General features: G+C 38.7%; 1 protein-coding gene across 4 annotated transcripts in view; it reads left to right on the top strand.

The window, feature by feature from the left end:
- trappc9 (trafficking protein particle complex subunit 9) overlaps window positions 1–24,116 on the top strand; it is a 663,479-nt gene extending 639,363 nt beyond the window's left edge. For all 4 annotated transcript variants that reach the window (XM_087986471.1, XM_087986468.1, XM_087986469.1 and 1 more), the window contains 2 exons: window positions 12,050–12,273; window positions 22,846–24,116. In XM_087986471.1, the coding sequence (XP_087842597.1) occupies window positions 12,050–12,273; window positions 22,846–23,025 (404 nt within the window). In that variant the 3' untranslated portion in view covers window positions 23,026–24,116. The remainder of the gene's footprint in view (window positions 1–12,049; window positions 12,274–22,845) is intronic.
- Window positions 24,117–27,076: the final 2,960 nt, after the last annotated feature.

Here is a 27,076-nt window from a genome sequence, read left to right as displayed (position 1 = left end):
ACACATTCCTGTTTCTGTCCCTATAAGATAAGATTGCAGATGTAACATTTTTTCAAGAACTTGGCCTTGTTGGTTTTGATCATGAATCTACATGAACTCTACAGCTTTGGAGGTCTGGTAGTTTGTGTCCACAGTGGCAATTATTGGAATTCTATCATTGTAATGACAGTAAAAGCTATCTTGGTTGCATATTCACATTAATGCCTTACACTACACTGCCCTTATTCAACCAGGCAGTACATATCATGAACTTAGAATATGCTGTTGGGTTAATCACAAGTATCCACATCACATGAACTAGAGTAATTGAAGAAGGCAGCTCATCACTATCTTCTTGAGGGTAATTGGAGATAGACATTAAATGCTGGCCTTATCAATGGCACCTACCTCATAATATTTTTAAACAAAATAATGCTTCATTTTTTGTGAACCAGAAATAATCTTGGTGCATGTCAGATTCATATTCTCTGAGCATTTTTAATGAAAAAAAACCTGGCACAAGCAGCTGTTTTGAACTAGTCACTCCCTGTGTGCCAAATCACAGCACCAAATGAGTGCCTTGTTTACACAAAGTAGGTGATTCCTTTTTCAGATTATTATGAATCAAAGCTAAAGATTGACACTAATCATGAATATTCAAAATTGCCTATCTGTATTTGCTTCTATTTGGTTGTGTCAGTTTATTTTGAATATAGCTTTCAGATTTTTCCTTTCAAGTTACTTAAAGGGGAGAAGGGTAAAGAAACAAGGTAAACTACATATTGGCTGATTACAAGCATATTAACTGACATCTGCTTAGAATGTACCTCTCATCTTTTTCTAAATTGCTGAGATGTAATATTTCTCTGTACAGTCAAGTCATTAATGCTTTTCATTAATTCTGGTTCATTACATTTCTATCCTAAACAGGTGAAACTAAGCCTTGAGTGTGGCTTTATTTCTGGTATTGTGTACACAAGCAGAACGCTGCAGTGCAGTAACATGTTTATTTAAGGATCGGTTATATAAAAATCAAAACTGACCATAGGGAGGGAAGGTTTCAATGGCAGTTGAAGTGTAATCAATATGAACAACATATAACAAACTCTCACGTTTATTTCAGGTTTTCAAACACCAGGATTTATAATCTGTGACTTACCTTTATTTCTGTGGATAAACACATAGATTTAATCCCTTTACAAAATATAAGGACTTTATGATGATAACTTGTTGGGTTTTCTTTATTCTTTCATGTGATATGGGCATTGCTAGGAAGACCATTGTTCCCTTGAACAGATGGTTTACTAGGCCACATTGCTATGTGGCTGAAGTAAGCCAGGTAAGGACAAGAGGGTTATTTCTCTAAAAGACTTTAGTGAATCGTATGGGTTTTTTAAATGGCAAATGACGGTTTACGTTCTCTGAGACTAGCTTTCAATTCTATATTTATATTAATTGAATTCAAACTAATGCCCATAAAGTATTAACCTGGCCCTCTGAATTTCTAGTCCAGTGCCATCACGATTACACCACTGTGTTCATTTCTTGGGAGTAATCTCTCCATACAGAAAGTTAATTTGATGTGAAATAATATATGAATAATAGTATTCTGATTAAAATTGTTATAATTACCTATGAAAGTATTAAAACAGCATATCTAACAATATAATTTCTTTTTTAAATGTGGATGCACCATGGTTAAGGACCACAGCCACCAAAGCAAAGAGGAGGCAAATGGAATTGTAGAGGTTTTGCTGTCCGGAAATTTGTTATGCAATCTAGTTAAAATATTTTATAACCTCTAATACTTTACATATTTAGAGTTATGTTGAAACTCTTTCATACAATGTTTTTACTTTTTTAATGACTTAGTTTTCAAAGTATATGTTAAAGCCATGAACTTTAGCTTGAATATTTGTGACTGAGATACTTTCCACTTGTGTCACCTTTGGCTAAAGCTGGTGATTAATTTTCATTTGATGGAAGCTATTTTAGATTTAATTCTTTTGGTGACCTCCTGTCAATTTTGAGCTTCAATTTTAAATCAGTTAGCAGTGAAATACTGAAAGAACTCTCAAGTATTTATGTATTGACTATTCATGTTTCAACGTCCCTGATGTCTGAATGGAAAGTCCACTTTCACTGTGTCAACTGTGAATATTCTGTACTGAGAGAATAAAAAGATATCCAACTGAACATCGTTGGATGTGGAAGGGGATGTGCCTCCCTGGAAATGCTGCTGGCAAAATGAAATGTATTTGATGTGGAGGGTTTTTCTGAAATAATTTTTGAGTTTTATGTTGTCTAAGTAGACTCAACTTTCTGCTGTGTGAATCACAAGCAGCAAGTTTTCAATACTCCGGATGACCAAGAGTGTTAGAGGTGTGTAAAGTGTTTGTAAAGTAATGTCAATGCTGACACTGACTTTATAAACATTTTACACATTGTCAAACACCCTTGGTCACCTGCAGAAACATATTATCTGACACTCCACTTGCACCAGTTGTATGATCTTTTGATTCTTGATGAAGGGCTTTTGCCTGTAATGTCTCTTTTTTTTTCCCCCTGTTCCTTGGATGCTGCCTGACCTGCTGTGCTTGTCCAGCACCACTCTAATCTTGACTCTGATCTCCAGCATCTGTCCAGTTGATCTTTTGATCTCTCTACCCTTGATCTATCTGCCCATAAATTCTGTATGTGTACCCTACTCTCTCACTGCACTTAATGAAGGGGCTGCGCTCCAAAAGCTGCTGTGATTTCAAATAAACCTGTGGACAATAACCTGGTGGTGTGACTTCTGATTTTGTCCAGGCTCATCTTGTTAAACCTCCTCTCCATCCTCTCTAGTGCAATCACAGCCTTCCTAAAATATGGTGACTAGAACTGCACCCAGTACTCCAGTTGTGACCTAACCAGTATTTTATACAGTTTTAATGTAGCCTCCCCAATCTCAAATTCTATGCCGAGGCTAATATAGGCAAATATTCCAAATGCCTGCTTAACCCCCTTATCTCTCAGCTTTTCTGTCTTCAGGTCTGATCTTCTGTACTTTCCAGTATAGTATACCATTCATAGTGTAATCCCTTGTTGTGTTAGCCCTCTCAAATTGTAATATCTCATACTTTTTAGGTTAAATTCCATTTCCCACAGATCTGCCCATCTGACCAGTGTGCTGAGATCCTCCTGCAGTTTAAACCTACCCTTGTCAACCATTTATCACCCTGCCAATTTTTGTGTTGTCCATTAACATAATGATCAGCCCTCCTGTGTTTCAGTCTAACTCATTAATGTCACCATAAATAGCAAGGATGCAGTACAAGCCCTGCAGAACCCTGGTGTAAACCAAATTCCAGTCATAGAAATCTTCCTCTGCCATCACCCTCTGCTTCCTGTCTCTCAGCTAACTTTGGATCTGATTTGCCACTTTGCCTTGGATGCATGGGCTCTTATTTTCTTAACCAGTCTATCATGAGGAGTCTTATCAAAAGCCTTGTTAGACACATCAAATGCATTACCTAGATCACTACTCCTGGTTACCTTTTTTCTCTCTAATTTCTCCAACTGCTGAATGGACCTCTGAGGTCTTCTGTTCCTAGGCTCTCCCACAAGGGGAAACAACCTGTCTGCAATTGTCTATCAAGTTCTCAAATAATCTTTCTTGTGTCCATTCAGTCACCTCTCATTCTTCTTTATTCTAATAAGTATAGGTCGAACCTTCTTAAGCTTTCCTCATTAGGCATACCTTCATACCTGATATCAGCCCAATGAGCCTTTTCTGGACTACATCCAAATGCAGTATATCCTTCTTAGATAAAGGACCAAAACTGTTCAGTGTTCTAGCTACGATTTGATTGATGCCTTGTACAGTTTTATCAAATCCTGCCTCCTTTTATATTCCATTCCCTTTAAACTAAAGGCCAACATTACATTTGCCTTCCCTACTGGCCACTGAATCTTGATGCTAGTTTTTCATGTTTTATGGTCAAGGACTTACAAATTCTTCTATTTCGTAGCTTTGTGTAGTCTTTCACAATTTAAATAATGTTCAGCTCCTTGACATAGGACATAACCTCACATTTCTGCACATTATATTCAACCCGACAAGTTTTTGCCCACTTGCTTAATCTGCCTATATTCCTCTGCAGATTCTTTGTGTCAATCTCAGTACTTGTCTTCCCACATATTTTTGGGTCATCAGCAGACTTTGTGATAATACATTCATTTTTCTCATCCAAGTTATTAAGATATATTGTAAATAATTGTGGCCCATTCACTATCCCTGTGGCACTCCACTACTTGTCATCCTGAAAATGCTCCCCTTATCCCAACTGTGTCTGCCTTCTGTTTGTTGGCCAATCCTCTTTCCATGCTAATGTACTAGCTCCAATATCAAGATCTTTTAGCTTATTAATTAGCCCAGTGTGTGGTACTTTTCAAATGCTTTCTGAAAATCCAAATATATTCTATTCACTGCTTCTCTTTGTGCTACTTGTGTCTGTTAGCTGTTGGGTCCTCAGAATGGCATAAATACTTGAAAATAAATTTCAAACAGATTTTTTTTTTCAGGACAAAGTCATTTCATGCAGCCCTGGTAACTTCTTGGTCTTTGCTATATCACAAACACTTAATAATAAATTTTCAACTTCGTGGTAATTCAAAGATGGCAACTAACATGATTTTCAAAACATTTTGAGCAGTATCATTGGTTTGTATTTTCCTTTTCATTTGTTAGCTGTTTACTTCCTTTATTATTTTGTAGTTTACTGAAATTATTGAATAAACAGATTGAAACCAAATCTAATATGTGGATAACTCCACAACTGCACCCTTGAATTACTTCCCCAATCCCATCCGCTCATCCAACTAAACTCCTTGATATTACTGACTACCTCCCAGATTTGATCATCCCACTAACCAAATGACCAGAGTACACCTCCAGCTGCACTCCACTAACCCAAACCAACTCCTACCCTAATCATCTACCACTTCCTCCTACCCACTCATCCATCTCCCTACTTCACACATCTTGCCGTTTCACTCACACCCAGTCATTGAATCACCCATTTACTCAACGATTCAATAATTTGCAGACTGAATCTTTAAACTTAAAATATGGAGGCTAGTGTCATAAAAGGGGGCATGTTTACTTCTCTGCAAATGGGTTCTTCAAGACGCACTACTGCATATTTCTTATGTAGCAGTAGAAATCTGCAGCACTATCTGGTTGAAGGAAAGACAAATGCAATGAGAAACTGCTTTTTATTGTCACTGCTTGGAAGATTCAGGTTATAGCCTTCTATAATATAGGCTTCGGTCTGAGTCTTGCCATATGTTCTGACCGGTCTCCAACACATTGGCAGACAAGAGGTGTCAATAGTCATTTCGTTGGTTAACTGGAGATTTCATTACTTGACCATTAAAGTATCATATCTCTCCATTTTAAAAGTGATAGTACTTCATTTCAAAAGACAGTGAATCTTGCAGATAGCAGTCTTCTCTTTTAAAAAAAAAAGCAGTGAGTTCTAGTTTTCCAAAATAATGATAAGCAACCCTATCACTCTCATCTTCTAACCTGTCATATGCTAGTCCTCTGGTTATTTTCTGTACCCATTCATGACAATTTAACAAAGGCAAAATACTACGGCTGCTGGAAATCTGAAATAAACACAAAGAATTTGGAGAAGTTCAGCAGGCACGTCAGCCTCTGTGGAATTTTGAGTCAGGTCTGTCTCTTCTTCAGAACAGAAGAAGAATAATATACAATTTGAAACATTCTCTCCACATATGCTGCAAGGCCTGCTGAGTTTTTCAGCATTCTCTATGTTTGTGACAGTACAGTGATCTCTTAATCTGGATCCTCAACTCTTTGATGTCCACTACTTTTAGCTTTGCTAGTTTACAAAATGCCCTGTTCTATCCTTTTTAGATCCAAAACAGATTATGCTTAAATTGAAATCCATTTGCCACAGTTTTGTCTCTCATTGGTTTAACATTCTCTTCGTAATTTTCCATTGACATTACTTACGATATTTCCTGTCATTGTGTACTTTGAGCATGTGGATTTCTATCCTGTCATCTAATTTGTTGATCGTTACCGTGAATTTTTCAGGTCCCAACATACCCCATTACAGGACATTGTTAGTCACTGCCAATTAGAAGACCTGCCAAACAGTGCTGCTTTCTCTACTTCTTGGGCAATTTCCAAACTGGAAATTGTCAATAATTTGAGTTCAACTCCATGGCTTCAACTTTAGCTGACAAACTCTCTCAGAAGAGACTATCAAGTACCTCTGTAAGACCGTATCAATAATATCCATGAATAAAGCCCTGTCCATTAGAATTTGATCGATATGTCAGGCTCTTAAGTTCAAAGTTTTGAAGATGAACCAGGACTCTCTCCTTAATTTTAAAGTCCAGCAACTTACTAAATGACAGATGTTAAGCTAACTAGTCTAAATTTCTATCACCTGTCATCTTTCTTAAATAATGACGACATTATTTTCAAATTCAAATAATCAGATCACAATTAGAGAGAACTTTTAAAGATTATCATGATAATGTTCTCACCCACTTCTTTTAAAAGCCTAGATTGCAAATCTTATGATCGTGATTTGCTACTCATACATGCCACAAATTTCTCCATTATTGCTATTTTTCTCTCAAGTCATAGATTCAAACAATATGGAAACAGACCCTTTAGCCCAACTCATCCTTGCCAACCAGATGTCCCAAACCTAACTGGTCTCATTTGTCTGCATTTGGTCCTTATCCCTCTAAACCTTTCCTATTCGTGTACGTGTGCAAATGTCTTTTAAATGTCGTATTTGTACCCGCCTATACCACTTCCTGCAGCTGATTCTATATACAGAAAATTGTATGAAAACTGTATGAAAAAATTGTGACTTGGGTCCCCTTTAAATCTTTTCCCCTTTCACAATAAACCTATACCCTCTAGTTTTGGACTCCCCTCCCCTTGGAAAAAGATCTTGCCTATTAACCTTATCTATGCCCCTCATGATTTTATAAACCCCTCCGCCTCTGATGCCCCAAGGACAAAAAGTCTGGGGGTAAGATGATTTATAGACATCCAGCTTAGCAATGCTGGAAATTACAATTATGGTCCCATACAGGGGTGTAATTTTAAATATTCAACATATAAGCAATTTCTGTATTTACGAACAGGTCGTTTTATATATGTGTTCCAGCTCAAGCACAAATTAACTTGTGGATGGAATCAACTGTAACCCTATCACAATCTGAACGCTACTTCTACAAAAGTAGGGAGAATCTGCTTCAAATGTAGAGGGCACTGGTGATACCATCTGCATACACTATTATTTACTAATTTAGAAAAGCTTGCAAATGCATTGAGAGCAGTTCAGAGAACTTTTACTAGACTAATACCTGGAATGGTTAGGTTGTTTTACCTGGAAAGATTGGACAGGCTAGGATTGTATCTGCTCAAGTTCAGTAGAGTAAGGAGCAATTTGAGTTATACGTATAAAAATCTAAGAGGCCTTGACAGGGTGCACGTGGAAAAACATGTTTCCTCTTGTGGTATAATCCAAAAGTAGGCAGTCACTACTTCAAAATAAAGGGTCACCTTTAAGGTAGAGAAAGAGTAATTCCATCTCTCACAGGTCATGACTGTGGAAAAATAACAGGTATATTTTTGATCAGCAAGGGTTTGTAAGGTTATCAAAGGTAAGGGGAAATGTGGAGTAATTACATTAGCCATGATCCTCTAAAGTGCTGGAGCAGATTCCAGGGGCTCAGTGGCATACTCTTTCTTGTAATTCATATGTTTAGTGTTTAAAAGTAGTTCATTGTCTGCAAAGTGATTTAGGGCATCCTGAGACAATGAGAATTAGTGTGAAAATGTAAATCTGTTCTTTCTTGCAATAACTCAAAAATACAGCTATAATATTATCACTAATTATGTAAACATATGCTTACCAACTAAACATGAGTTTATTAAAAACTATTTTATGCTTTTGAAGTATAAATTTACCCCAAATGTTCTGTTCACCATTGTTAAAGTTTGAAGACAAAAATAGGAAAGCTTCTGACTGAGGGTGAATTATTTGAAATATGTACTTTCCAAAATATATTCTGGTAAACACCTGCAATTATTAAAAAGCTTGCTGTTAGTTATTGCATTTGTTAACCTTTTGCGCTGAATGTTAGCCTGTGGTAATGTTATTGTGATTGACGTTCATAAAATGAGAAACAAAGTCATTCTCTGGTATCCTTTCTTTCTCTCTCTCTAAACCAGCGTGAAGATAAACAGGTACTCCCAATTTACTTCAGCATAATTTGAAACTTAAAGCCTCTGCCTGGAGCTCTATGATTTTCTATATTGCAAGGCTGGTGACCTATCCAACTGTTTCAAAGGGATTTCATGTCAAAAATGAAAAATTTGTTGCGATTGAAATTTTTTTCATTCACTCATGGGAAGTGATGTCACTGGGTGGGCAAGCATTTATTGTCCAGTTCTGATTCCTTAAGAAGATACTGGTGAGTTGCTTTCTTGAACCACTGCAGTGAAAGTAGTGTAGGTGCACTCATAATGCTGTTAGCAGGGAGTTGTAGAATTTTGTCAGCAGCAATGAAGGAATAACCATTTAGTTCAAAGTTGGGTTAATGTGTGTTTTGGAGGGGACCTTGTAATGATAGTCATAGAGATGTACAGTGCGGAAACAGACCTTTCGGTCCGACATGTCCATGCTGACCAGATATCCTAACCTAATCTAGTCCTATTTGCCAGCACTTGGCCCATATCACTCTAACCCCTTCCTATTCATATACCTGTCCAGTTGCCTTTTAAATGTTGTAATTGTACCAGCCTCCACCACTTCCTCTGGCAACTCATTCCATACTTGCACCACCCTCTGTGTGAAAGAGTTGCCCTTAGGTCTTTTTTAAATTATTCCCTTCTCACCCTAAACCTATGCCATCTAGTTCTGGACTCCCAGACCCCAGGGCAAAGACCTTGTCTGTTTACCCTATCCATGCGCCTAATGATTTTATAAACCTCTATAAGGTCACCCCTCAGCCTCCGATGTTCCAGAGAAAACAGCCCCAGCCGATTCAGCCTCTCCCTATAGCTCAAATCTTCCAACCCTGGCAATATCCTTTTCTGAACCCTTTCAAGTTTCACAACATCCTTCTGACAGGAGGGAGAACAGAATTGCACACAGTGTTTCCATGTATTTTGTGACTAAGGTCACAGGTTTGGAAAGTCAAGGAACCTTGGTGAGCTACATACTTCCGCCTATATGCTAAGTGATCATGTGAGTGAATATGGACTCTGGTGGATAGGGTGCCAATCAAGCAGGCTGATTCATCCTGGATGCTGTTGAGGTTCTTGAGTGTTGTTAGAGCAGCATTCATTCAGGCAAGTGGAGAGTATTCTATCACACTCCTGACTTATATTGTGTCAGTGGTGCACAGAAGATGAGTTACTCACCACAATATTCCTTGCCTTGACTTGCTCTTGTAGCCACGGTATTTATTTGGCTGGTCCAATTCAGTTCAGTTTCAGTTTTTATTTTATCTTTGTTATTTTTGTATCTTGTGCTTCTTCTACATTATTCAGCATTGTTATTGACTGAAATATTTTGCAAGTGTAGTAAAGTTATGCAGAAAATTTTGAACTCTGAAATGAGAGCTTTGATCTCCAAGTAAATCATTGATTAATTCTGCAAGTAAAAAAAAAAAATTCCTTGCTTTCATGAGGACATGTATCTTCAATGCAAGTGGTGCCGATGCAAGGGTATACGATATATTTTTAATTTTGGCATCCAATGTAGAGTAACCATGCACGAGTGCACGAGGGATTGCTTAGAGGGTAATGCTTTCTGTGCCACAAAAATGTGCAGAAACAGCAACCCTAGAAAACCTTCTAATCAAGTACTACTGCATTGCAACTGCAACAGTTCATTTTATGGTCTCTCCATGATATCGCTGATCCTTAGTGAATTCTAGACTGCATCATACTGAGAGATTGTGCTTACTGAAGCAAAATTGTCTGTTTAACAGAGGATGCTTGTCTGAGAAGATTTTCAGCTCTTTAATTCTGGCTAGGTTCAAAATCAGCTCTGAAAAATGAATGAGACAGTTCATGTACCACTTCATGTACTACATCATCAGTGTCCCTAATTATTTAAAATTAATATAGATTATATTCCCTACAGTGTGGAAACAGGCCCTTCGGCCCAACAGGTCCACACCAACCCTTCCAAGAGTAACCCACCCCCTCTGACTAATGCATCTAACAACTATGGACAATTTAGCATGGCCAATTCACCTGACCTGCACATCTTTGGAGTGTGGGAGGAAGCTGGAGTACCCAGAGGAAACTCACGCAGACGAGGGGAGATTATGCAAACTCCACACAGACAGTCGCCCAAGTCTGGAATTGAACCTGGGACCCTAGCGCTGTGAGGCAGCAGTGCTAACCACTGAGCCACCATGCTGCCAATATATTACTCGAGAAGACAATCTCGCTTTCTAAAAATGTTGTAAATAATGTATCATTTCACTTACACCTCAGGCTTTTGTTTCATAGTGGTAACTTTGTAAGAAAGAATTTAGACAATTCGATACTGCAGATCATGTCTGGCAAAGAAAATATTCTCTAAGACATGATTGTGTATTAACTTCACAGCATTTACTGTTATTGAACTATCTCATGCAACTGTTGTCCAAGACAATCTGTCCAGTTCTCGGGACCCATTGTTCTTCATTCTGTGCTAATAATTAAATGCCTTTTTCAAACTTACAATGCCAGTTTTGTAGTTATACCTTTATTTGGCAGGATATTTCAATTATGATAAATTGATATTAAGTAGATATCTATGGTTGTAATTTTATTTCAGTTGATAGAGTTGGCAGAGGGACATCATAATACGTGGTAGTGTATTTGGTTTATTTTATAGAAAAGATTACATATCCATCCAATAAAACTGTAGTGTATTATGTTCATACATGCATAAGACATATAATTTATAATTTATCCCATCTTGTATAGGTGTACCTTTTGAACACAGTGTGGCAATGAATCATGTACCACTGTTCTAGTCTTTGGCAAGTTAGCTGATTTTATTTCTACAGATGCATCAGTTGAGTTCAATATCCTTCGGTTGGAGAGATGAAAAGTCAAGTTTCAGTCCCTGAGTGATCTTTGGGGACATAGAGAGTCATAGAGATATACAGCATGGAAACAGACCCTTCGGTCCAACCCGTCCATGCCGACCAGATATCCCAACCCAATCTAGTCCCACCTGCTAGCACCCAGCCCATATCCCTCCAAACCCTTCCTATTCATATACCCATCCAAATGCCTTTTAAATGTTGCAATTGTACCAGCCTCCACCACTTCCTCTGGCAGCTCATTCCATACACATACCACCGTCTGTGTGAAAATGTTGCCTCTTAGGTCTCTTTTATATCTTTCCCCTCTCACCCAAAACCTATGCCCTCTAGTTCTGGACTCCCCGACCGCAAGGAAAAGTCTTTGCCTATTTACCCTATCCATGCCCCTCATAGTTTTGTAAACCTCTATAATGTTACCCCTCAGTCTCCGATGCTTCAGGGAAAACAGCCCCAGCCTGTTCAGCCTCTCCCTATAGCTCAAATCCTCCAACCCTGGCAACATCCTTGCAAATCTTTTCTGAACCCTTTCAAGTTTCAAAACATCTTTCCGATAGGAAGGAGACCAGAATTGCATGCAGTATTCCAACAGTGGCCTAACCAATGTCCTGTATAGCCACAACATGACCTCCCAACTCCTGTACTCAATACTCTGACCAATAAAGGAAAGCATACCAAACGCCGCCTTCACTATCCTACATCTGCCAACTATGTATATGCAGCGACAGGGAATCACATCTCACAGCAATCGGTACTCGAAGCTGGATCAGAAAAACAATTTCTCTACCTGTAAAACTGCATTCTATATATGCTTTTAGAACAGAGGCAAGAAGGGAGAGGATTAGAATAGTAGTACAAACTCAAGTTCGTAAATACCTTTTTATAAACCTTGACCTTTGCTTTTCTCCTTTTATAGATGTTTTTGTAGCTGGGAAGCCCTGTGATTGTGATGTAGTGGTAGAGTGTCAGGCCGGTGACCCAACATCCCTGGAAGTGAAGCTGACCAATCAGAGCAAGGGAACTGTCGGCCCTTTTGCCCTCACTGTCATTCCATACCAGGACTATCAAAATGGGGTCCACAACAATGACCTTGGGAATGCTGTTACCTCTATTGGATCCAATACATTCTACATAGATGCAGTAAGTAGACCATCTCTAAATTATAATACACTGTCTATTTTCTATGTAGCTACCAGGAAGGGTGTGGTTTATGAATAATAATAACAACAACTTGTACTTGTTTGCATTCCAAGGCACTTTACAGCAGAATTATAAACACAATTATGGGACCGTGCCACATAAGGATATAGATTGTCAGATGACTCAAAACCTATTCAACAGGGTGATGTCTCAGAAATGGTTAATAAATTTTAGAAAGTAATTCCTCTAGTTGAGAAAAGATACAGATGAACTTTATTGGACCAGGAAGCAAATGAGCATTGTAATTTTTATTCAATGTCAGATCTGACATTTAGAGGGGATAAATTTATCATGAGCAGCAGACAACTTGGATGATGGTAAATTAACCTCCCACTTTACACTTACTGATGTTTTTATTGAAGACAAAACACAGGCAGGTTTATAATGTGCTTCTGATCAGCTAGTGCCATTTATGTGTTGGCACACAAAGTGGATTTCACTTCCAAAATCTTTTACTATTTGATCAAAGATGATAGCTTCAAATACTTATTTTCTATCCCAACTCATTATCAGACATAACATAATACAAAGGTAAATTACTGGTTTAAGAAGGCAACATCTAAAATTGCCATTTTGTATAACTTTAAAAACTAATTGAAAATCTTATTGTAGATTCCTGGAATGTTATATCACATAAGTCGAACTCTTAAAATGGTTCTGAAATGTGGGATTAATTGGTTAGGATTGAACTTTGATAATGGCCTAAAATTGACACTTAAAGCAAAATTCTCCACACTCTGCGATTGAATGAAATACTTAACTCTTACAAAGCATACAGAACAAATTTGAGAGATTGATACCAAGGATGAAAGGTGTCAATTATGTGGAAAGACTAAAGAAACTGGGGTTATTTTACTAAGAGTAGAAACAGTTGAGAAAATTGTTATGATCTGGAATTCACTGCCTGAAATGGTTGTGGAATCAGACTGAATGATAACTATGAAGAAAGTTAGATAAATACTTGAAGAGCAAAATATGCAGGGTTTACAGGAAAAACAGGAGAGAGAGTTTGTGGTTGTCACTGTGTTTATGCCCATCTCTGGTTCTGAGTACTTAGTGATAAGTTGCAGCCTTAAATTGCTGCAGTACATTGGTACAGGTAAACATGCATTGCTGTTCAACATAATGATCTACATCAACTTTTATGTAGTCACTCTGTGATTTTGTTCTGTAATTGGCTTTTTTTGTGTAGAGATCAATGAATTTTTTACACAGTAGACTAAGACATAGGAAAAGATACTGTGTTAAAAGAAGCAATGTGGAAGATAACTTTGCAGATTTTAAAACAAGTTACTGGAACTCGTGGGAAGATGTTGGACACATCGTGTGTGTGGCAGTGTCAGTCAGATGGTGTTCACCAAAGACAGTCTTTGAATTGATTTTTCAATTGACCTGTGGGTGTGGGCTCAGGACTGCTGAGCATAGCAACAACCACATGAGTCAATCTTGGGCAAATGACTACAGCCCTGTATGTAGAAAATACAAGTATCTAGCCTTTCTCTCTCTCTCTCTCTTTCTTTCTCTCTCGCTTTCTCTTTGTCTCTCTCTTTCTCTTTGTCTCTCTCTCTGTCTGTCTCTCTCTGTCTGTCTGTGTGTCTGTCTCTCTCTCTCTCTCTCTCTCTCTCTCTGTCTCTCTCTGTCTGTCTCTGTCTCTCTCTGTGTCTGTCTGTGTCTCTTTCTCTCTCTGTGTGTCTCTCTCTCTGTTTGTCTGTCTCTCTCCCACCCTGTCCCTCCCTCTCTCTCCCCCTCCCCTCTCTCTCTCCACTCTCTTTCTCCCCCCACTCCCCCTTCTCTCTCTCCCCCCCCCCACTCTCTCTCTCCCCCCACTCTCTCTCTCCCCCCCCACTCTCTCTCTCCCCCCACTCTCTCTCTCCCCCCCACTCTCTCTCTCCCCCCCACTCTCTCTCTCCCCCCACTCTCTCTCTCCCCCCACTCTCTCTCTCCCCCCCCACTCTCTCTCTCTCCCCCCCCACTCTCTCTCTCTCCCCCCCACTCTCTCTCTCTCCCCCCCACTCTCTCTCTCTCTCCCCCCCACTCTCTCTCCACCCCCACTCTCTCTCTCTCCACCCCCACTCTCTCTCTCTCCACCCCCACTCTCTCTCTCTCCACCCCCACTCTCTCTCTCTCCACCCCCACTCTCTCTCTCTCCACCCCCACTCTCTCTCTCTCCACCCCCACTCTCTCTCTCTCTCTCCCCCACTCTCTCTCTCTCTCCCCCACTCTCTCTCTCTCTCCCCCACTCTCTCTCTCTCTCCCCCACTCTCTCTCTCTTCCCCCCCACTCTCTCTCTCCCCCCCCACTCTCTCTCTCCCCCCCCACTCTCTCTCTCTCTCCCCCAACCCTCCCTCCCTCTGTCTCTCACTCTCCCCCACCCTCACTCCCTCTTTCTCCCCCATCTCTCCCTCCCTCAGAAGTGACAGAAAATTCTCCACTAGCATTTTCATTCACCATTTCCCTGTTGACTGCTCTCTGCAAATTGCCTGTTCAAAGGGAAAAGGCGAAAAAACACTTTCAGAGACATTGAAAAGTAAATTCTCAACCAGTGTATGAAAGACATAGTGTGCAAACAACTTTGTCTTATTAACAAAGAACTGAAAGGAAGCATAAAGAAAAGAACTGTGGAAAAGGATGTGAAAGGTATAGAATATAGGGAAATAGATGGTGACACCTTGCAAAATGTCCATATTACAGAGGAGGAAGTGCGGGATGTCTTGAAACGCCTAAAGGTGGATAAATCCCCAGGACCTGATCAGGTGTACCCTAGAACTCTGGAAAGCTAGAGAAGTGATTGCTAGGCCTCTTGCTGAGATATTTGTATCATCAATAGTCACAGGTGAGGTGCCGGAAGACTGGAGGTTGGAGGTTGCTGCCACTGTTTAAGAAGGGTGGTAAGGACAAACCAGGGAACTATAGACCAGTGAGCCTGACATCGGCGGTGGGCAAATTGTTGGAGGGAATCCTGAGGGACAGAATGTACATGTATTTGGAAAGGCAAAGACTGATTAGGGATACTCAACATGGCTTTGTGTGTGGGAAGTCATGTCTCACAAACTTGATTGAGTTTTTTGAAGAAGTAACAAAGTGGATTGATGAGGGCAGAGGAGTAGATGTGATTTATATAGACTTCAGTAAGGCGTTCAACAAGGTTCCCCATGGGAGACTGGTGAGCAAGGTTTGATCTCACGGAATACTAGCCATTTGGATACAGAACTGGCTCAAAGGTAGAAGACAGAGGGTGGTGGTGGAGGGTTGTTTTTCAGACTGGAGGCATGTGACCAGTGGAGTGCCACAAGGATCGGTGCTTGGTCCTCTACTTTTTGTCATTTACATAAATGATTTGGATGCAAGCATAAGAGGTACAGTTAGTAAGTTTGCAGATGACGCCAAAATTGGAGGTGTAGTGGACAGCGAAGAAGGTTACCTCAGATTACATCAGGATCTTGATCAAATGGGCCAATGGGCCGAGAAGTGGCAGATGGAGTTTAATTCAGATAAATGCGAGGTGCTGTATTTTGGGAAAGCAAATCTTAGCAGGACTTATACACTTAATGGTAAGGTCCTAGGGCATGTTGCTGAACAAAGAGACCTTGGAGTGCAGGTTCATAGCTCCTTGAAAGATGTTGTGAAACTTGAAAGGGTTCAGAAAACATTTACAAGGATGTTGCCACGGTTGGAGGAGTTGAGTTATATGGAGAGGCTGAACAGGCTGGGGCTGTTTTCCCTGGAGCGCGAAGGTTGAGGGGTGACCTTATAGAGGTTTACAAGGTTATGAGGGGCATGGATGGGATAAATAGAGAAAGTCTTTTCCCTGGATGAGTCCAGAACTAGAGGGCATAGGTTTAGGGTGAGAGGGGAAAGATATAAAAGAGACTAAGGGGCAACATTTTCACACAGAGAGTGGTACATGTATGGAATAAGCTGCCAGAGGAAGTAGTGGAGGCTGGTACAATTGCAACATTTGGATGGGTGTATGAATAGGAAGGGTTTGGAGGGATATGGGCCAGGTGCTGGCAGGTGGGACTAGATTGGGTTGGGATATCTGGTTGACATAGATGGGTTGGACCGAAGGGTCTGTTTCCTTGCTGTACTTCTCTATGACTCTATAACTCATTCACTCCTTTGGTCCGGATTGGTTTTATCAAACAGTTTCTCCCAGACTTTTTAACTTTTTACAGCCTTAATATCCTTGTGTTGTTTCTTTGTGTATTGTATATGTACGAAAACTTTTTTAAAAAGGGGAGAGTTTACTTTATGGAGTTATAAGTTGACAAATCATGTTTGTTTTTTCCCACCGGTTCAAAATAGTTTGATTACAATAAATAGTTATTTTCTTGTTAATGAAAACCTGCTGTATGCATATGCTGTTAACCTAAATTAAGCAGTTAAATCAAATTGGTCAGTTTGGTAGTTGAATCAAATTTTCAACTTGTGACTACTCTGGGAATAGTGGGGCTTGATTTCCAAGCCAGTACCCCAGGGCATTTTGATCAGGTAACACATAAACCTCAGAAGTCACATGGCTAAGAGATGATGAAGGGGCAAAAAGGTGTTATCAATATAATCACATTTCTTTGAACAGGTTTGGATAATATAGTTATATTAGTCCAAATTGAACTAATATTCAAATATTTAGATAATTCGATTAAATTACCTACAGTGTGGAAACAGGCCCTTCGGCCCATCAAGTCCACATCGACCCGCCAAAGCGCAACCCACCCATACCCTACACCTAACACTTTAGCATGGCCAATTCACCTGACCTGCACATCTTTGGACTGTGGGAGGAAACCGGAGCACCCAGAGGAAATCCACGCAGACACTGGGAGAATGTGCAAACTCCACACAGTCAGTCGCCTGAGGCGGGAATTGAACCCGGGTCTCTGGCGCTGTGAGGCAGCAGTGCTGACCACTGTGCCACCCACAAATTATAATTTTACTTTGTTCTTCAATTATCTTTGTCCAACTCCTCTAGTGGAATGCCTATGATCTCAGCTTGCTTTCCAGTGCTATTAACATTTTGATCGAGCTTTCTTTTGCAAACTTATCTGCAATTCTAGCTCTTACATCCTCCTTAGTGCTTCTTTGGTTATATGTTCACTTTCCTCTGTAGAAACTTGATTTGAATATTTCTTTGATTGTTTTTCCCTCAACAGCAAACTTGTCGTTTAATTTCTAAGTGTCACTACTGATTCCAGGACTATCCTTTTAAAATGTTTATTAATTCTCTTTGTTTTGTCCACCAGTTTTCTGTTGTAATTACTTGTTCTGCTGTCTTCCAAAACATTTCATAATTCCTGACTTTCCTTTAGTGTCAGACTCCTACATTTATCAGAAACCTATATTTTTAAATGTGACTTTTAATTCCAATATCTTTATTTACAAATGAAACCCTGACTTTTACTTGTCAGAATATATTTATTATCCCTCTTATGTTTAATTATCTCCCACTGCTGGTTTACTGATCTTCTGCCATTTTTTGAATGAATTATTCTGTGGTAGATCCCCACTCATCCAACTGTAATGAACCAATTTTAGCCAGGCATCTTTGTCGTAGTCCTCCGTTTCTTTACATCATATTCAGAAATCATTTTTTAAAAATAAAATGAGATAAATCACTAGAAATGCATCATCCTGTAAATTTGTGATATAAATGACACTAAATTTATTTCTTTATTCATGTTATTTGTTGTTCTTCCTTCGTAAAGTAAACTTTTCTTATAAAGATACTGTGATTTAACCTTAACAGCAGATGTTTTTGCCATAATACCAGTAGGTTATTGCATAGCAATAAATTAGTACCACTACTTTACAGTGTAAGATGTTTTTTGGTGTATGATGTCAATTAATACACTATTTATCTTGCTGTGTCAGTGGTATTTTGATGGCTAGGCATGACTTTCAAGTTGTACATTCATCCATCATTATCAGCCAAAATAACTGGGAGGCTCATGTAATCTATTACTTATGCACAAATGCTAGAGCAGCTTCAAGAAAGGGCAAATGTGCAGTTAATACTATTAGCTGCTCTAAAACAGAATAAACTCTCTGGTTCACCATTTAATTGGATTAAACAGTATGAAGCTGCTATATTTTGCACAGTAGATGTGTACTGAACTTTCGAAAGGAAGTTATGTTTTGTCCACTTCAACTTAAATACTCTTTACTTTGTGAGAAGTTTTAATTACCACTCATCAACTCTATAGACTGAAATTAACTATTATATGTTTGGAATCTTCTTCCTTCAGCTTCTATTTCTCCCTCATGTCCATATTTGTTCTCTCTTTCTGTCCCTGTATATACACTTCCTTCTCTGTACTTGGATTATTAATTTCATAGTTCTTCAATCAGGTCACATTTTAGCAATTTGCGATGCAAAAGGTTTGAAGCCCTCAAAATACAAGGGTAAATGTAACAAACAACAAATAACATTACCATGATTAGGTGAGGTCTTTTACATTGCCTGCTGTAGAAGACTATTTGAAATTGCATAAGGCTTGATCATACACATAATGTTACATGAAAGAGACAACTTAGCCCAACTGAACTCACCCACCTACGAATTCCTACAGTAGTCCACCATACCATCTGACTTCATGATTTTGGCCTCCATTTTGAATATCAATTAAACATTAAACTTTGTTTCTTGTGATGAATTATGTTATTGACCTTCTGAGCAGAAGTAAATGGCTTATCTTTAAATAGTGCTCCAGCATGAACGTTCTGTACTGTGTTCCCTTCTTTAATCATAGAATCATAAAGTACAGAAGAGACTCTTTAGCCCATTAAGTCTGTACTGTCAAAAATGTACTACGACATTAGTCCTCCTTTCCTGCAATAGACCCATAGCCTTGAAAGTTGTGATACTCAAGTGTTCATCCAAGTTCAGCCATTAATGGTTGTGAGATTTTCCACCTTAGGCACCCTCCCAGACAGTGCATTCCAGTCCCCCCATCAGCCTCTGAGTGAAAAGGTTTTTCTCAAATCCCTCTAAACCTCCTATCTTCCACTTTAAAATGATGGCCCCTTGTTATTGGCCCTTCAACTAACGGGAATAGCTACTTTCTATTCACCCGGTCCTCATAACTTTATATACATGCCCCTCATAAACTTACATACCTCTAACAGGTCTCGCCTCAACCTTTGTTGCTCCAAAGAAGACAACCCAAGCTTATCCAGCCTTTCTTCATAGCTGAAATGCTCCATTCCAGACAACATCCTGGTAAAAACCAAAAGAACTATGAATCCTGGAAAATATTCAGCAGGTCTGACAGCATCTGTGGAGAGAAATCAGAGTAAACATTTCGGCTCAGTTTCAGGCCCTGCTCTGAAGAAGGGTCACTGGACCCGAAAGGTTAAATCTGATTTCTCTCCATAGATGCTGTTAGACCTACTGAGCTTTCCCAGCAACTTTTGTTTTTGTAACATTCCGGTGACTCTCCGCTGCACACCCTCTAGTGCAATCATCCTTCTTACAGTGCGGTGACTAGAACTGCAGACAGTAATCCAACTGTAATCTAACCAAAGTTCTGTACAGCTCTAACATAACCTCCCTGCTCTTATAATCTATGCCTACACTAATAAAGGCAAGCATCCTGTATGTTGCCTTACCTATATTATTAATACGTCCTGTCACCTTCTCGGATCTCTGGTCAAGCACTGCAAGATCTCTCTGTTCCTGTAACCTTCTTAGTGTCCTGCCATTCATTGAGTATTCCCTTGTCTTGTTACTTCATCCAAAAAGCATCACCTTACATTTACCAAGGTTAAGTTCCATCTGCCACTGTTGGCCAATCTTTGTGTCATCTGCAAACTTGCTTATCCATCATTCTTATCTATATTGTTTTGATATATAAAACAATAAGGGACCCAGCACTGATCCCAGTGCACACCAAGTTCCAGTCTCACAAACAGCCTTTTATCTCCACACTCCATCCCCTGCCACTAAGCCAATTCTGGATTCAACTTGCCAAAGTAATTTCATGTCAAGACTGAGTTATGCACTTTCTAAGGATTTAATAATAATCTGACATTCAGGATCAGAATACTGACTCTTCTCTACATCAGCATTAAATTGTTTCTAATGTGAGCCTGTGACCAAACCAAGTCACAGTCTCACAGTTTGATCTGACTAGAGTACGTAAAACATAAAAATGATTTTGTATGTACTACCCTTACATTACTGCTGAAGTTTGAGATCATATTGAAAGGCAAGAAGTTGGTTATAGCCCATTCTGACATCCATAATAAGTGGCATAACTCAATTCCCTTTCCTGGAGGCCTGCCAGCTGAAACTTTCCCTTCATATCTCAGTAATATTGTTTTGTGAACTGTAGGACCACCACAAGGAACTCATGCGTTTTATATGTTGAATATTTGGCAGAATACCTCGGCCTGACTTAATCCACAGGGTGGAATGCAGAAGAGGCGTATGTTAGAGCAACAAAGGTGAAGGAAGACAATTGTGAGGACTGTGGAGTCTGGGAAAACTACTGTTACTAGCTACACAGCGATTTTTTAAAAAATCTTTTTTTAATGTTAACTATTGCTTAGAGTTGAGCAGCTGCTGATAAACTGAAGCAGAGGTAGCTCCATACCTAGTATGAGTCCAAACTAACCTTGGAAAAGGTCCAAAAGAGGCCCTGCATATGTACATGTAAGGAAAGCCTGTTATATTTGGTAGCCCAGGATGTCATCAGAGTTGCCTTTATCAAAGGTCAGAGCTGAAAATGTGTTGCTGGAAAAGCGCAGCAGGTCAGGCAGCATCCAAGGAGCAGGAGAATCGACGTTTCGGGCATGAGCCCTTCTTCAGTGTGACCTTTATCAAAGGTCACACTGAAGAAGGGCTCATGCCCAAAGGTCACACTTACACATTAAGTGCAAGACATTGCTCTCCAAAATTTGTTTGTGCTTTCCCCCATTTCTATCAGAGAAGTTAACATCAGGACCTAGCATCAGTTGCTACCTTAAGGTCTTTCTATTTCCAAAGCAAATTACTGCCACTGCTGGGATAAAGTTTTTGTTTTAAATGCAGTCAGAAAATTGTGCTTAAAATGCATTTAAAATTAGTTTGCATTTCAATTTCCTGATTAAAATTAATATGCATAGTTACATACATAGTGTCTTCCATAAGCCAATGTAATTAGGCAGAGTAAGAGAGCATTCACATTTCTTTATTTTTCTATCTATTGAAAAGCATTCCATGAAGTATTTAAGAGTGGCAACCTGGTGTAATTTTATGGGCTGTGTTTGATTGAGGGAGGGTGAATTTAGGACTGGTTCAAACAATTGCGTTAGAGTATCGGCACAGCATGAGTAGTAATTATGAAGAAACACGACCTGAAAAGAAAGTATTGTGAATGTTTGGGGATCTGACATAAAAATATTACGTGCTAGAGAAACACATCTGATCTAGTGACATCTGTGGAACTTGGAAGAAAAGTTGTGTTGGACTCAGAGCTTTAAGTTTGCTTCTCTCACAGATCCTCCCAGACCTCCTGAGTTTCTGTAACACTTTGTTTCTATTCAAGAAACTGCACCTTTTTATTTTATTATTTCTGTTCCTTTATTTAATAGTGTTAAAAAAAGGTCATAAGTTTATAGTGACTCGGCATTTTCCTTTTTGTTCTTGTCTCTCCTCAGTCAAGTTTCAAATATTCTTTTGGTGTTTTCTTTGGAAAGTGCATGATTGCATTTGTTTTGAACTGTACACAGTAAATTCCCATTAGATTTGTATTAAGTTCATCCTATTTCAGTTAGCAGAGTCCCCATAACCATGGCACCTAACATTTAATATAATCAATGTTGTCAGATAGATTAACAAGGCGTCATCCGACTTACATCAGATTTTAATATTTAACTTGTTATTGCAGCATGCTCTAATTTTCTTTTCAAAATGTTTAGTATACATTTTATTTTTATTTGTAGATTTCACACACAGTAAACTCTTACAATTAAAACACTCATCTAAAAGTATAATCTATGTCAGTTGAACTTGCTTTTTGTTTTTTCCAAAAAAAATGTGCAAGATGAACTAGACATTTAGTATTAAAGTATGAAGTGCGTTAGAAACTTTGTCGTGTGGTTTAAAATGTAACTAGACACAAACCAAAACACTAGATCTGTTCATTGATTTTAAAAAAAAATAATAATATTCATGAACCAATTGTTGTTAAATAAAACATGGGTTAATGCAGAGTACATAGTTTCTAAAGTGTAAACCTATTTTCTACCACATGCTCTGAAAAGGTTCTTGCACAATATGCCACAAACAAGAATGAAAAGATCAATGAGATCAGTGTCAGTTATTGATTTTGTGCCCTGGGATAAATGACTTGCCTTATTGCATAGTGTCTGTTGATGGAATCATAGACACAAAAGCACAAGGGTTGAAAACTCTGTATACTGGTCTGTCCTTGTTAGGAGCTGTCTATTTGTCTGATGATGAACGGTTCCTGTTTTATATTATGGGTTTTTCTGTGAAATTGCATTTTACTTTTTTATTTTATTTTTCAGGTGAAATCAACTGAAGAATGTGTATGCAGTGGAGCTCTCCTATTCCTGTATGCTGGTGATTACTACTTGAATATAAAATTTCATGATGATAACTCAAATAGGGAGCTACCCCTTTCTTGGTTCTGCTTGCCAAGTGTTCATGTGCGTGCCATGGATCCCACTCAACACACACAACTTTAAATTTATATTTAAAAATTGTAAGATTAGTGAGTTAAATCATTGTAAATATTGACTAACTAGTCATACCTGCCAACAAGATCTCACTGAATATTCTGGTTTAAGATTATACTGGCATTTGTCCAAAAAAAGCTTCTAGATTTTTCTGTAAAGCTTGCTTAGCCAAATTTTTACATATCCAAGGGATTGATGACTACTGTCAGTAAAATTAATCGTTAGTAATAAATCTATATTATTGAGGAGCCAGGGTGTACCTTTGAATGAAATAAAAGACAGTTATAGGTTGGTACACTGCCTGTTCTCTAATCAGAACCTTGGTAAAATTATAAAGATAAATTTACATTTCTTGGCATGGTTAGGTAAGAAACTGGTGCACAATGAAATTTAGTTGTTAAAATGTTTCAGATTTTGGCTGTAATAATAGTGGGAATAGAAGGAAGGTTGACAAATAATATCAGTGTTGTAATTATGAAGGCTTGTATTCTTTACAAGTCTGAAATGACAATGCTGTAAAGCTCAGTCTTAATGCTCAGTTAATTCCTTATCCTTTTGAAACACTGTACTGTTCAATTGTATGGGCACAATGTCTTGATGACCTGTTATATCTGTAAGGCACCTGCAGTTGTTTTTGAGAGTTAAGGCAATGTGTCCTGTTCACACTGCAATGAATTGGCTGCTGCCCTTCAGAAGTATTTGTTAACTTTTCTTTCTCCCCCTAAGATGCTAGTAAATCCATTTTTAATCTTACCAATAAACAATTTCAAGAAAACAACTGGAAAGCCAGTTACAAACTCAGGGTTTTTTTACATTTAACAATTGTGATTTATGAATAATTCAACTTCATGATTACTTTGCAGTTGAACATCTGCAATTATTATAAAGTAATTAGAATTATAAAGATTAGTGGGATTATGCCACAGTTTCAGTTGCAGTGTGAACAAGGCGATGTCTTTTTTGATTCATACAAAATTCAGGAACTACTGTAACTGGCATCTCTGTACACCAACCAAACTGCTGTTGTAAAGATATGTTTCTCTTCCTGTACCTGCAAAACATTGTATCTTTGGAAATAAATTTTGCTTGCATGTCCATCAGCAATGTTATCAGCAGTTTCATTCTAACTAATTGTTATTCTTTGAATGTGTAGCATATATTTTCACTGAAAAGTTTGAATCCCACTTGCAATATTAAACCAAGTTAAAGGTCACACCTGGTTATAGTCCAACAGGTTTATTTGAAAGTACTAGCTTTCAGAGCGCTGCTCCTTGTCAGGTAGCTAGTGGGGCAGGATCATAAGACCCAGAAATTCTGCTATAAACCTGTCGAAGTAGCAGCGCTCCGAAAGCTAGTACTTCCAAGTAAACCTGTTGGACTTTAACCTGGTGTTGTGTGATTTTTAACTTTGTCCACCCCAGTCCAACACCGGCACCTTCTCATCAATATTAAACAATAAAGAGTAGATTAATTGGGTGCATATATCTTGGATGTTCACAATTTTCAAGAGACTTATAGTTTTCAGGGTACAAAGAAGAAAGATTTTCTGTAAGATGAGGGAGATGATCTTCATAGATGCTTTAAAATTTGGGAATACGTAAAATGGTTACATGATCTCTAATTTATATGGTGGTAAATATCAGTGGTATCCATTTGAGGAAGCTCTATGGGGATGATTTTAAATTCCCAACATCATCTCCAAAGGCTAAAACCCCATGATTTAATTTGTGTGAATGCCAGACTGAAAGGCTGTCCACCACAGAAGTACATTTAAACTGCAAAGTCACATCTTTCTGACATCATTGGGCTACTAATTTTAACCATAGACTGACTGTAGGCTGCTTAGTCTTGAGATCACCAGCTAAAGCTAGTTTTCATGAGTCTTTAAAAATTAAAACAAACTTCACTTCTAAAGGTTCCTTCTGCATCAAGAAGAGCCAGAGTGCTGCTTCTGATCCCACAACAACATCTTGATCATCCACCTTACACTCTTGGGCATCACACAAATTCACCAGTAATGAATCCTCAGCCCCACAATAAACCTTACTTTCTCTATCATAAACGAAATTCACGGGCTTTCAGCAGTCCCCGAACCACCTGAGGAAGGAGTCAGTGTCAATAAATGTTAATGATTTCCAGGAGTTAAAACTATTCAATCTCCTGCTTAAAGGGAATCAGATGTTTTGCTGCCCCAAAATGCACAGCAACCCACTCCAAATTGATTTCAGGGTTTATAACTGTTTTATTTCTAATCTCCAGCTTCTTTCTCAAATCCACACCTCTTGAAATCAAGAGGGTAGGAGAAAAAGAAGGCCATTTTCAAAGGTGCATTAGTTACTTCGGATAATGAGTATGACTGTTGAAAATGATTTTAATTATAACTTACTTTCATATAAGGGCAATTAGCAATAAGACTTATAAGGCTATAACAGGGCGGGGGTGGAGATTTTAACTAACCAAATATTCATTATGATTATTTAAGTTTGCTAGATAGGGAGGGAGCAAAATTATTAAATTGCATGCAGGAGAACCTTTTTTAACCAGGATGCAACAAGGGAGCTTCTGGACCTAACATTCTGACATGAGGCTGGAAGTGTTAGAGCATTTTGGAAAAGCGTAAGCATAGGCCAGGAAGAAAAATTCTAAACTGGGGAAAAGATAATTTTTCCTAAGATAAACACAATTTGGCCCAAATGGACTGAGAACAGTTACTTCCATAAATATCTGTCAGAGCAATGGGAGACATTCAAGGGGGAAGTAGCCAGAGTACAGGGCAAATATGTTCCCATAAAGATAAAGACTTGGACCAAGACCAGAGAATTCTTGATGTCAAGGGACTTAAAAGTTAGGAGTAGAAAAAGAAGCTTATAGCAGATAGGGCTCAATATGGCAAAGTCCCTAAAAGAAAATTAAAATATGCAAGTGGGGTCTAGAAAGCAAATTTAGGAAAGCTAAGAGAGTGCATGAGAAAAGATTGGAGGCTATAATAAAGTAGAACCCAAGGATTCTTTTTTTAACATTTCAAAAACAAAAAAATAGCTAGGGAAAGAGTAGAGCTCATTAGGGACCATAGAGGTAGTCTGTGTGTGGACCCTGAAGATGAGTGAGTACTATCCTTAATGAATGCTTTGCATGAGTTTTCACGATGTAAAATGATGCAGTTATACATCAAGGTGGACATGTGTGAAGTGTGAAAAGAAACTAACATAGTGAGGGGGTGCTTGTGGAGTTGGCAGCCTTAAAGGTGTTCAAACTTCATTTCCATTTGGAGAGGCATGCATTGTTTAAGGAAAGTTTAATTTTTCATGAGGAGATTATGTCTAACAATTTGATCGCATTTTCTGAAGAAGCCTACTAGGTGTGAAGATGAGGATAGTTCAATTGATGGAAGTTATGTGGACTTCAGTAAGCTTTTTATAAGGCCTTTCATGATAGGCTGGCTAAGAGCCAATGGGATTTGCCAAGGCCAATTTGGCAAATTGGATCTAAAATTGACAGTGGCAAAAGGCAAAAGATAATGTTCAAAGGGTGTTTTTGTGACTGGAAACTGGAGGTACAACAGTTTTCAATGCTGAGTCCCTTGCTGTGTGTAGCATACATCCTACCTTCATGTAAATATCATGAACATATGATCAAACAATTCACAAAAGACACAAAGATTGGTATAATGGTAAATAGTGAGGAGGAAAGTCATAAATGGCTGGAGAATACTAATGGGCTAGTCAGATGGGGCAGAGCTATGCAAATTAAAATGAATCAGAAAAATCTCAGGTATTGGACTTGGGGAGGACTTGCAAGGCAAGGGATCATGCTGTGATTATTAGGACCCCTGGAAAGTCTTGTAAATCAAAGGGACCTTGGCATATCCATAGGTAAGTATGTAAGTTAGCTCACTGAGCTTGAAGGTTTGTTTTCAGACATTTTGTCACCATACTAGGTAATATCATCTGAGAGTCTCCGGTGAAGCGCTGGTGGTATGTATCTCTTCTCTATTTATACGTCTTGGTTTCTTAAGGTGGATGAGAATTAGTTCAATGAGCTACATCACAATACAGCACCC

This window comes from Chiloscyllium plagiosum, unplaced genomic scaffold (assembly GCF_037043375.1).
Source record: "Chiloscyllium plagiosum isolate Xiang-an unplaced genomic scaffold, Cpla_swu_hap1 HiC_scaffold_4, whole genome shotgun sequence".
NCBI lineage: Eukaryota > Metazoa > Chordata > Chondrichthyes > Orectolobiformes > Hemiscylliidae > Chiloscyllium > Chiloscyllium plagiosum.
This window is presented reverse-complemented; position numbering and strand designations above follow the sequence as displayed.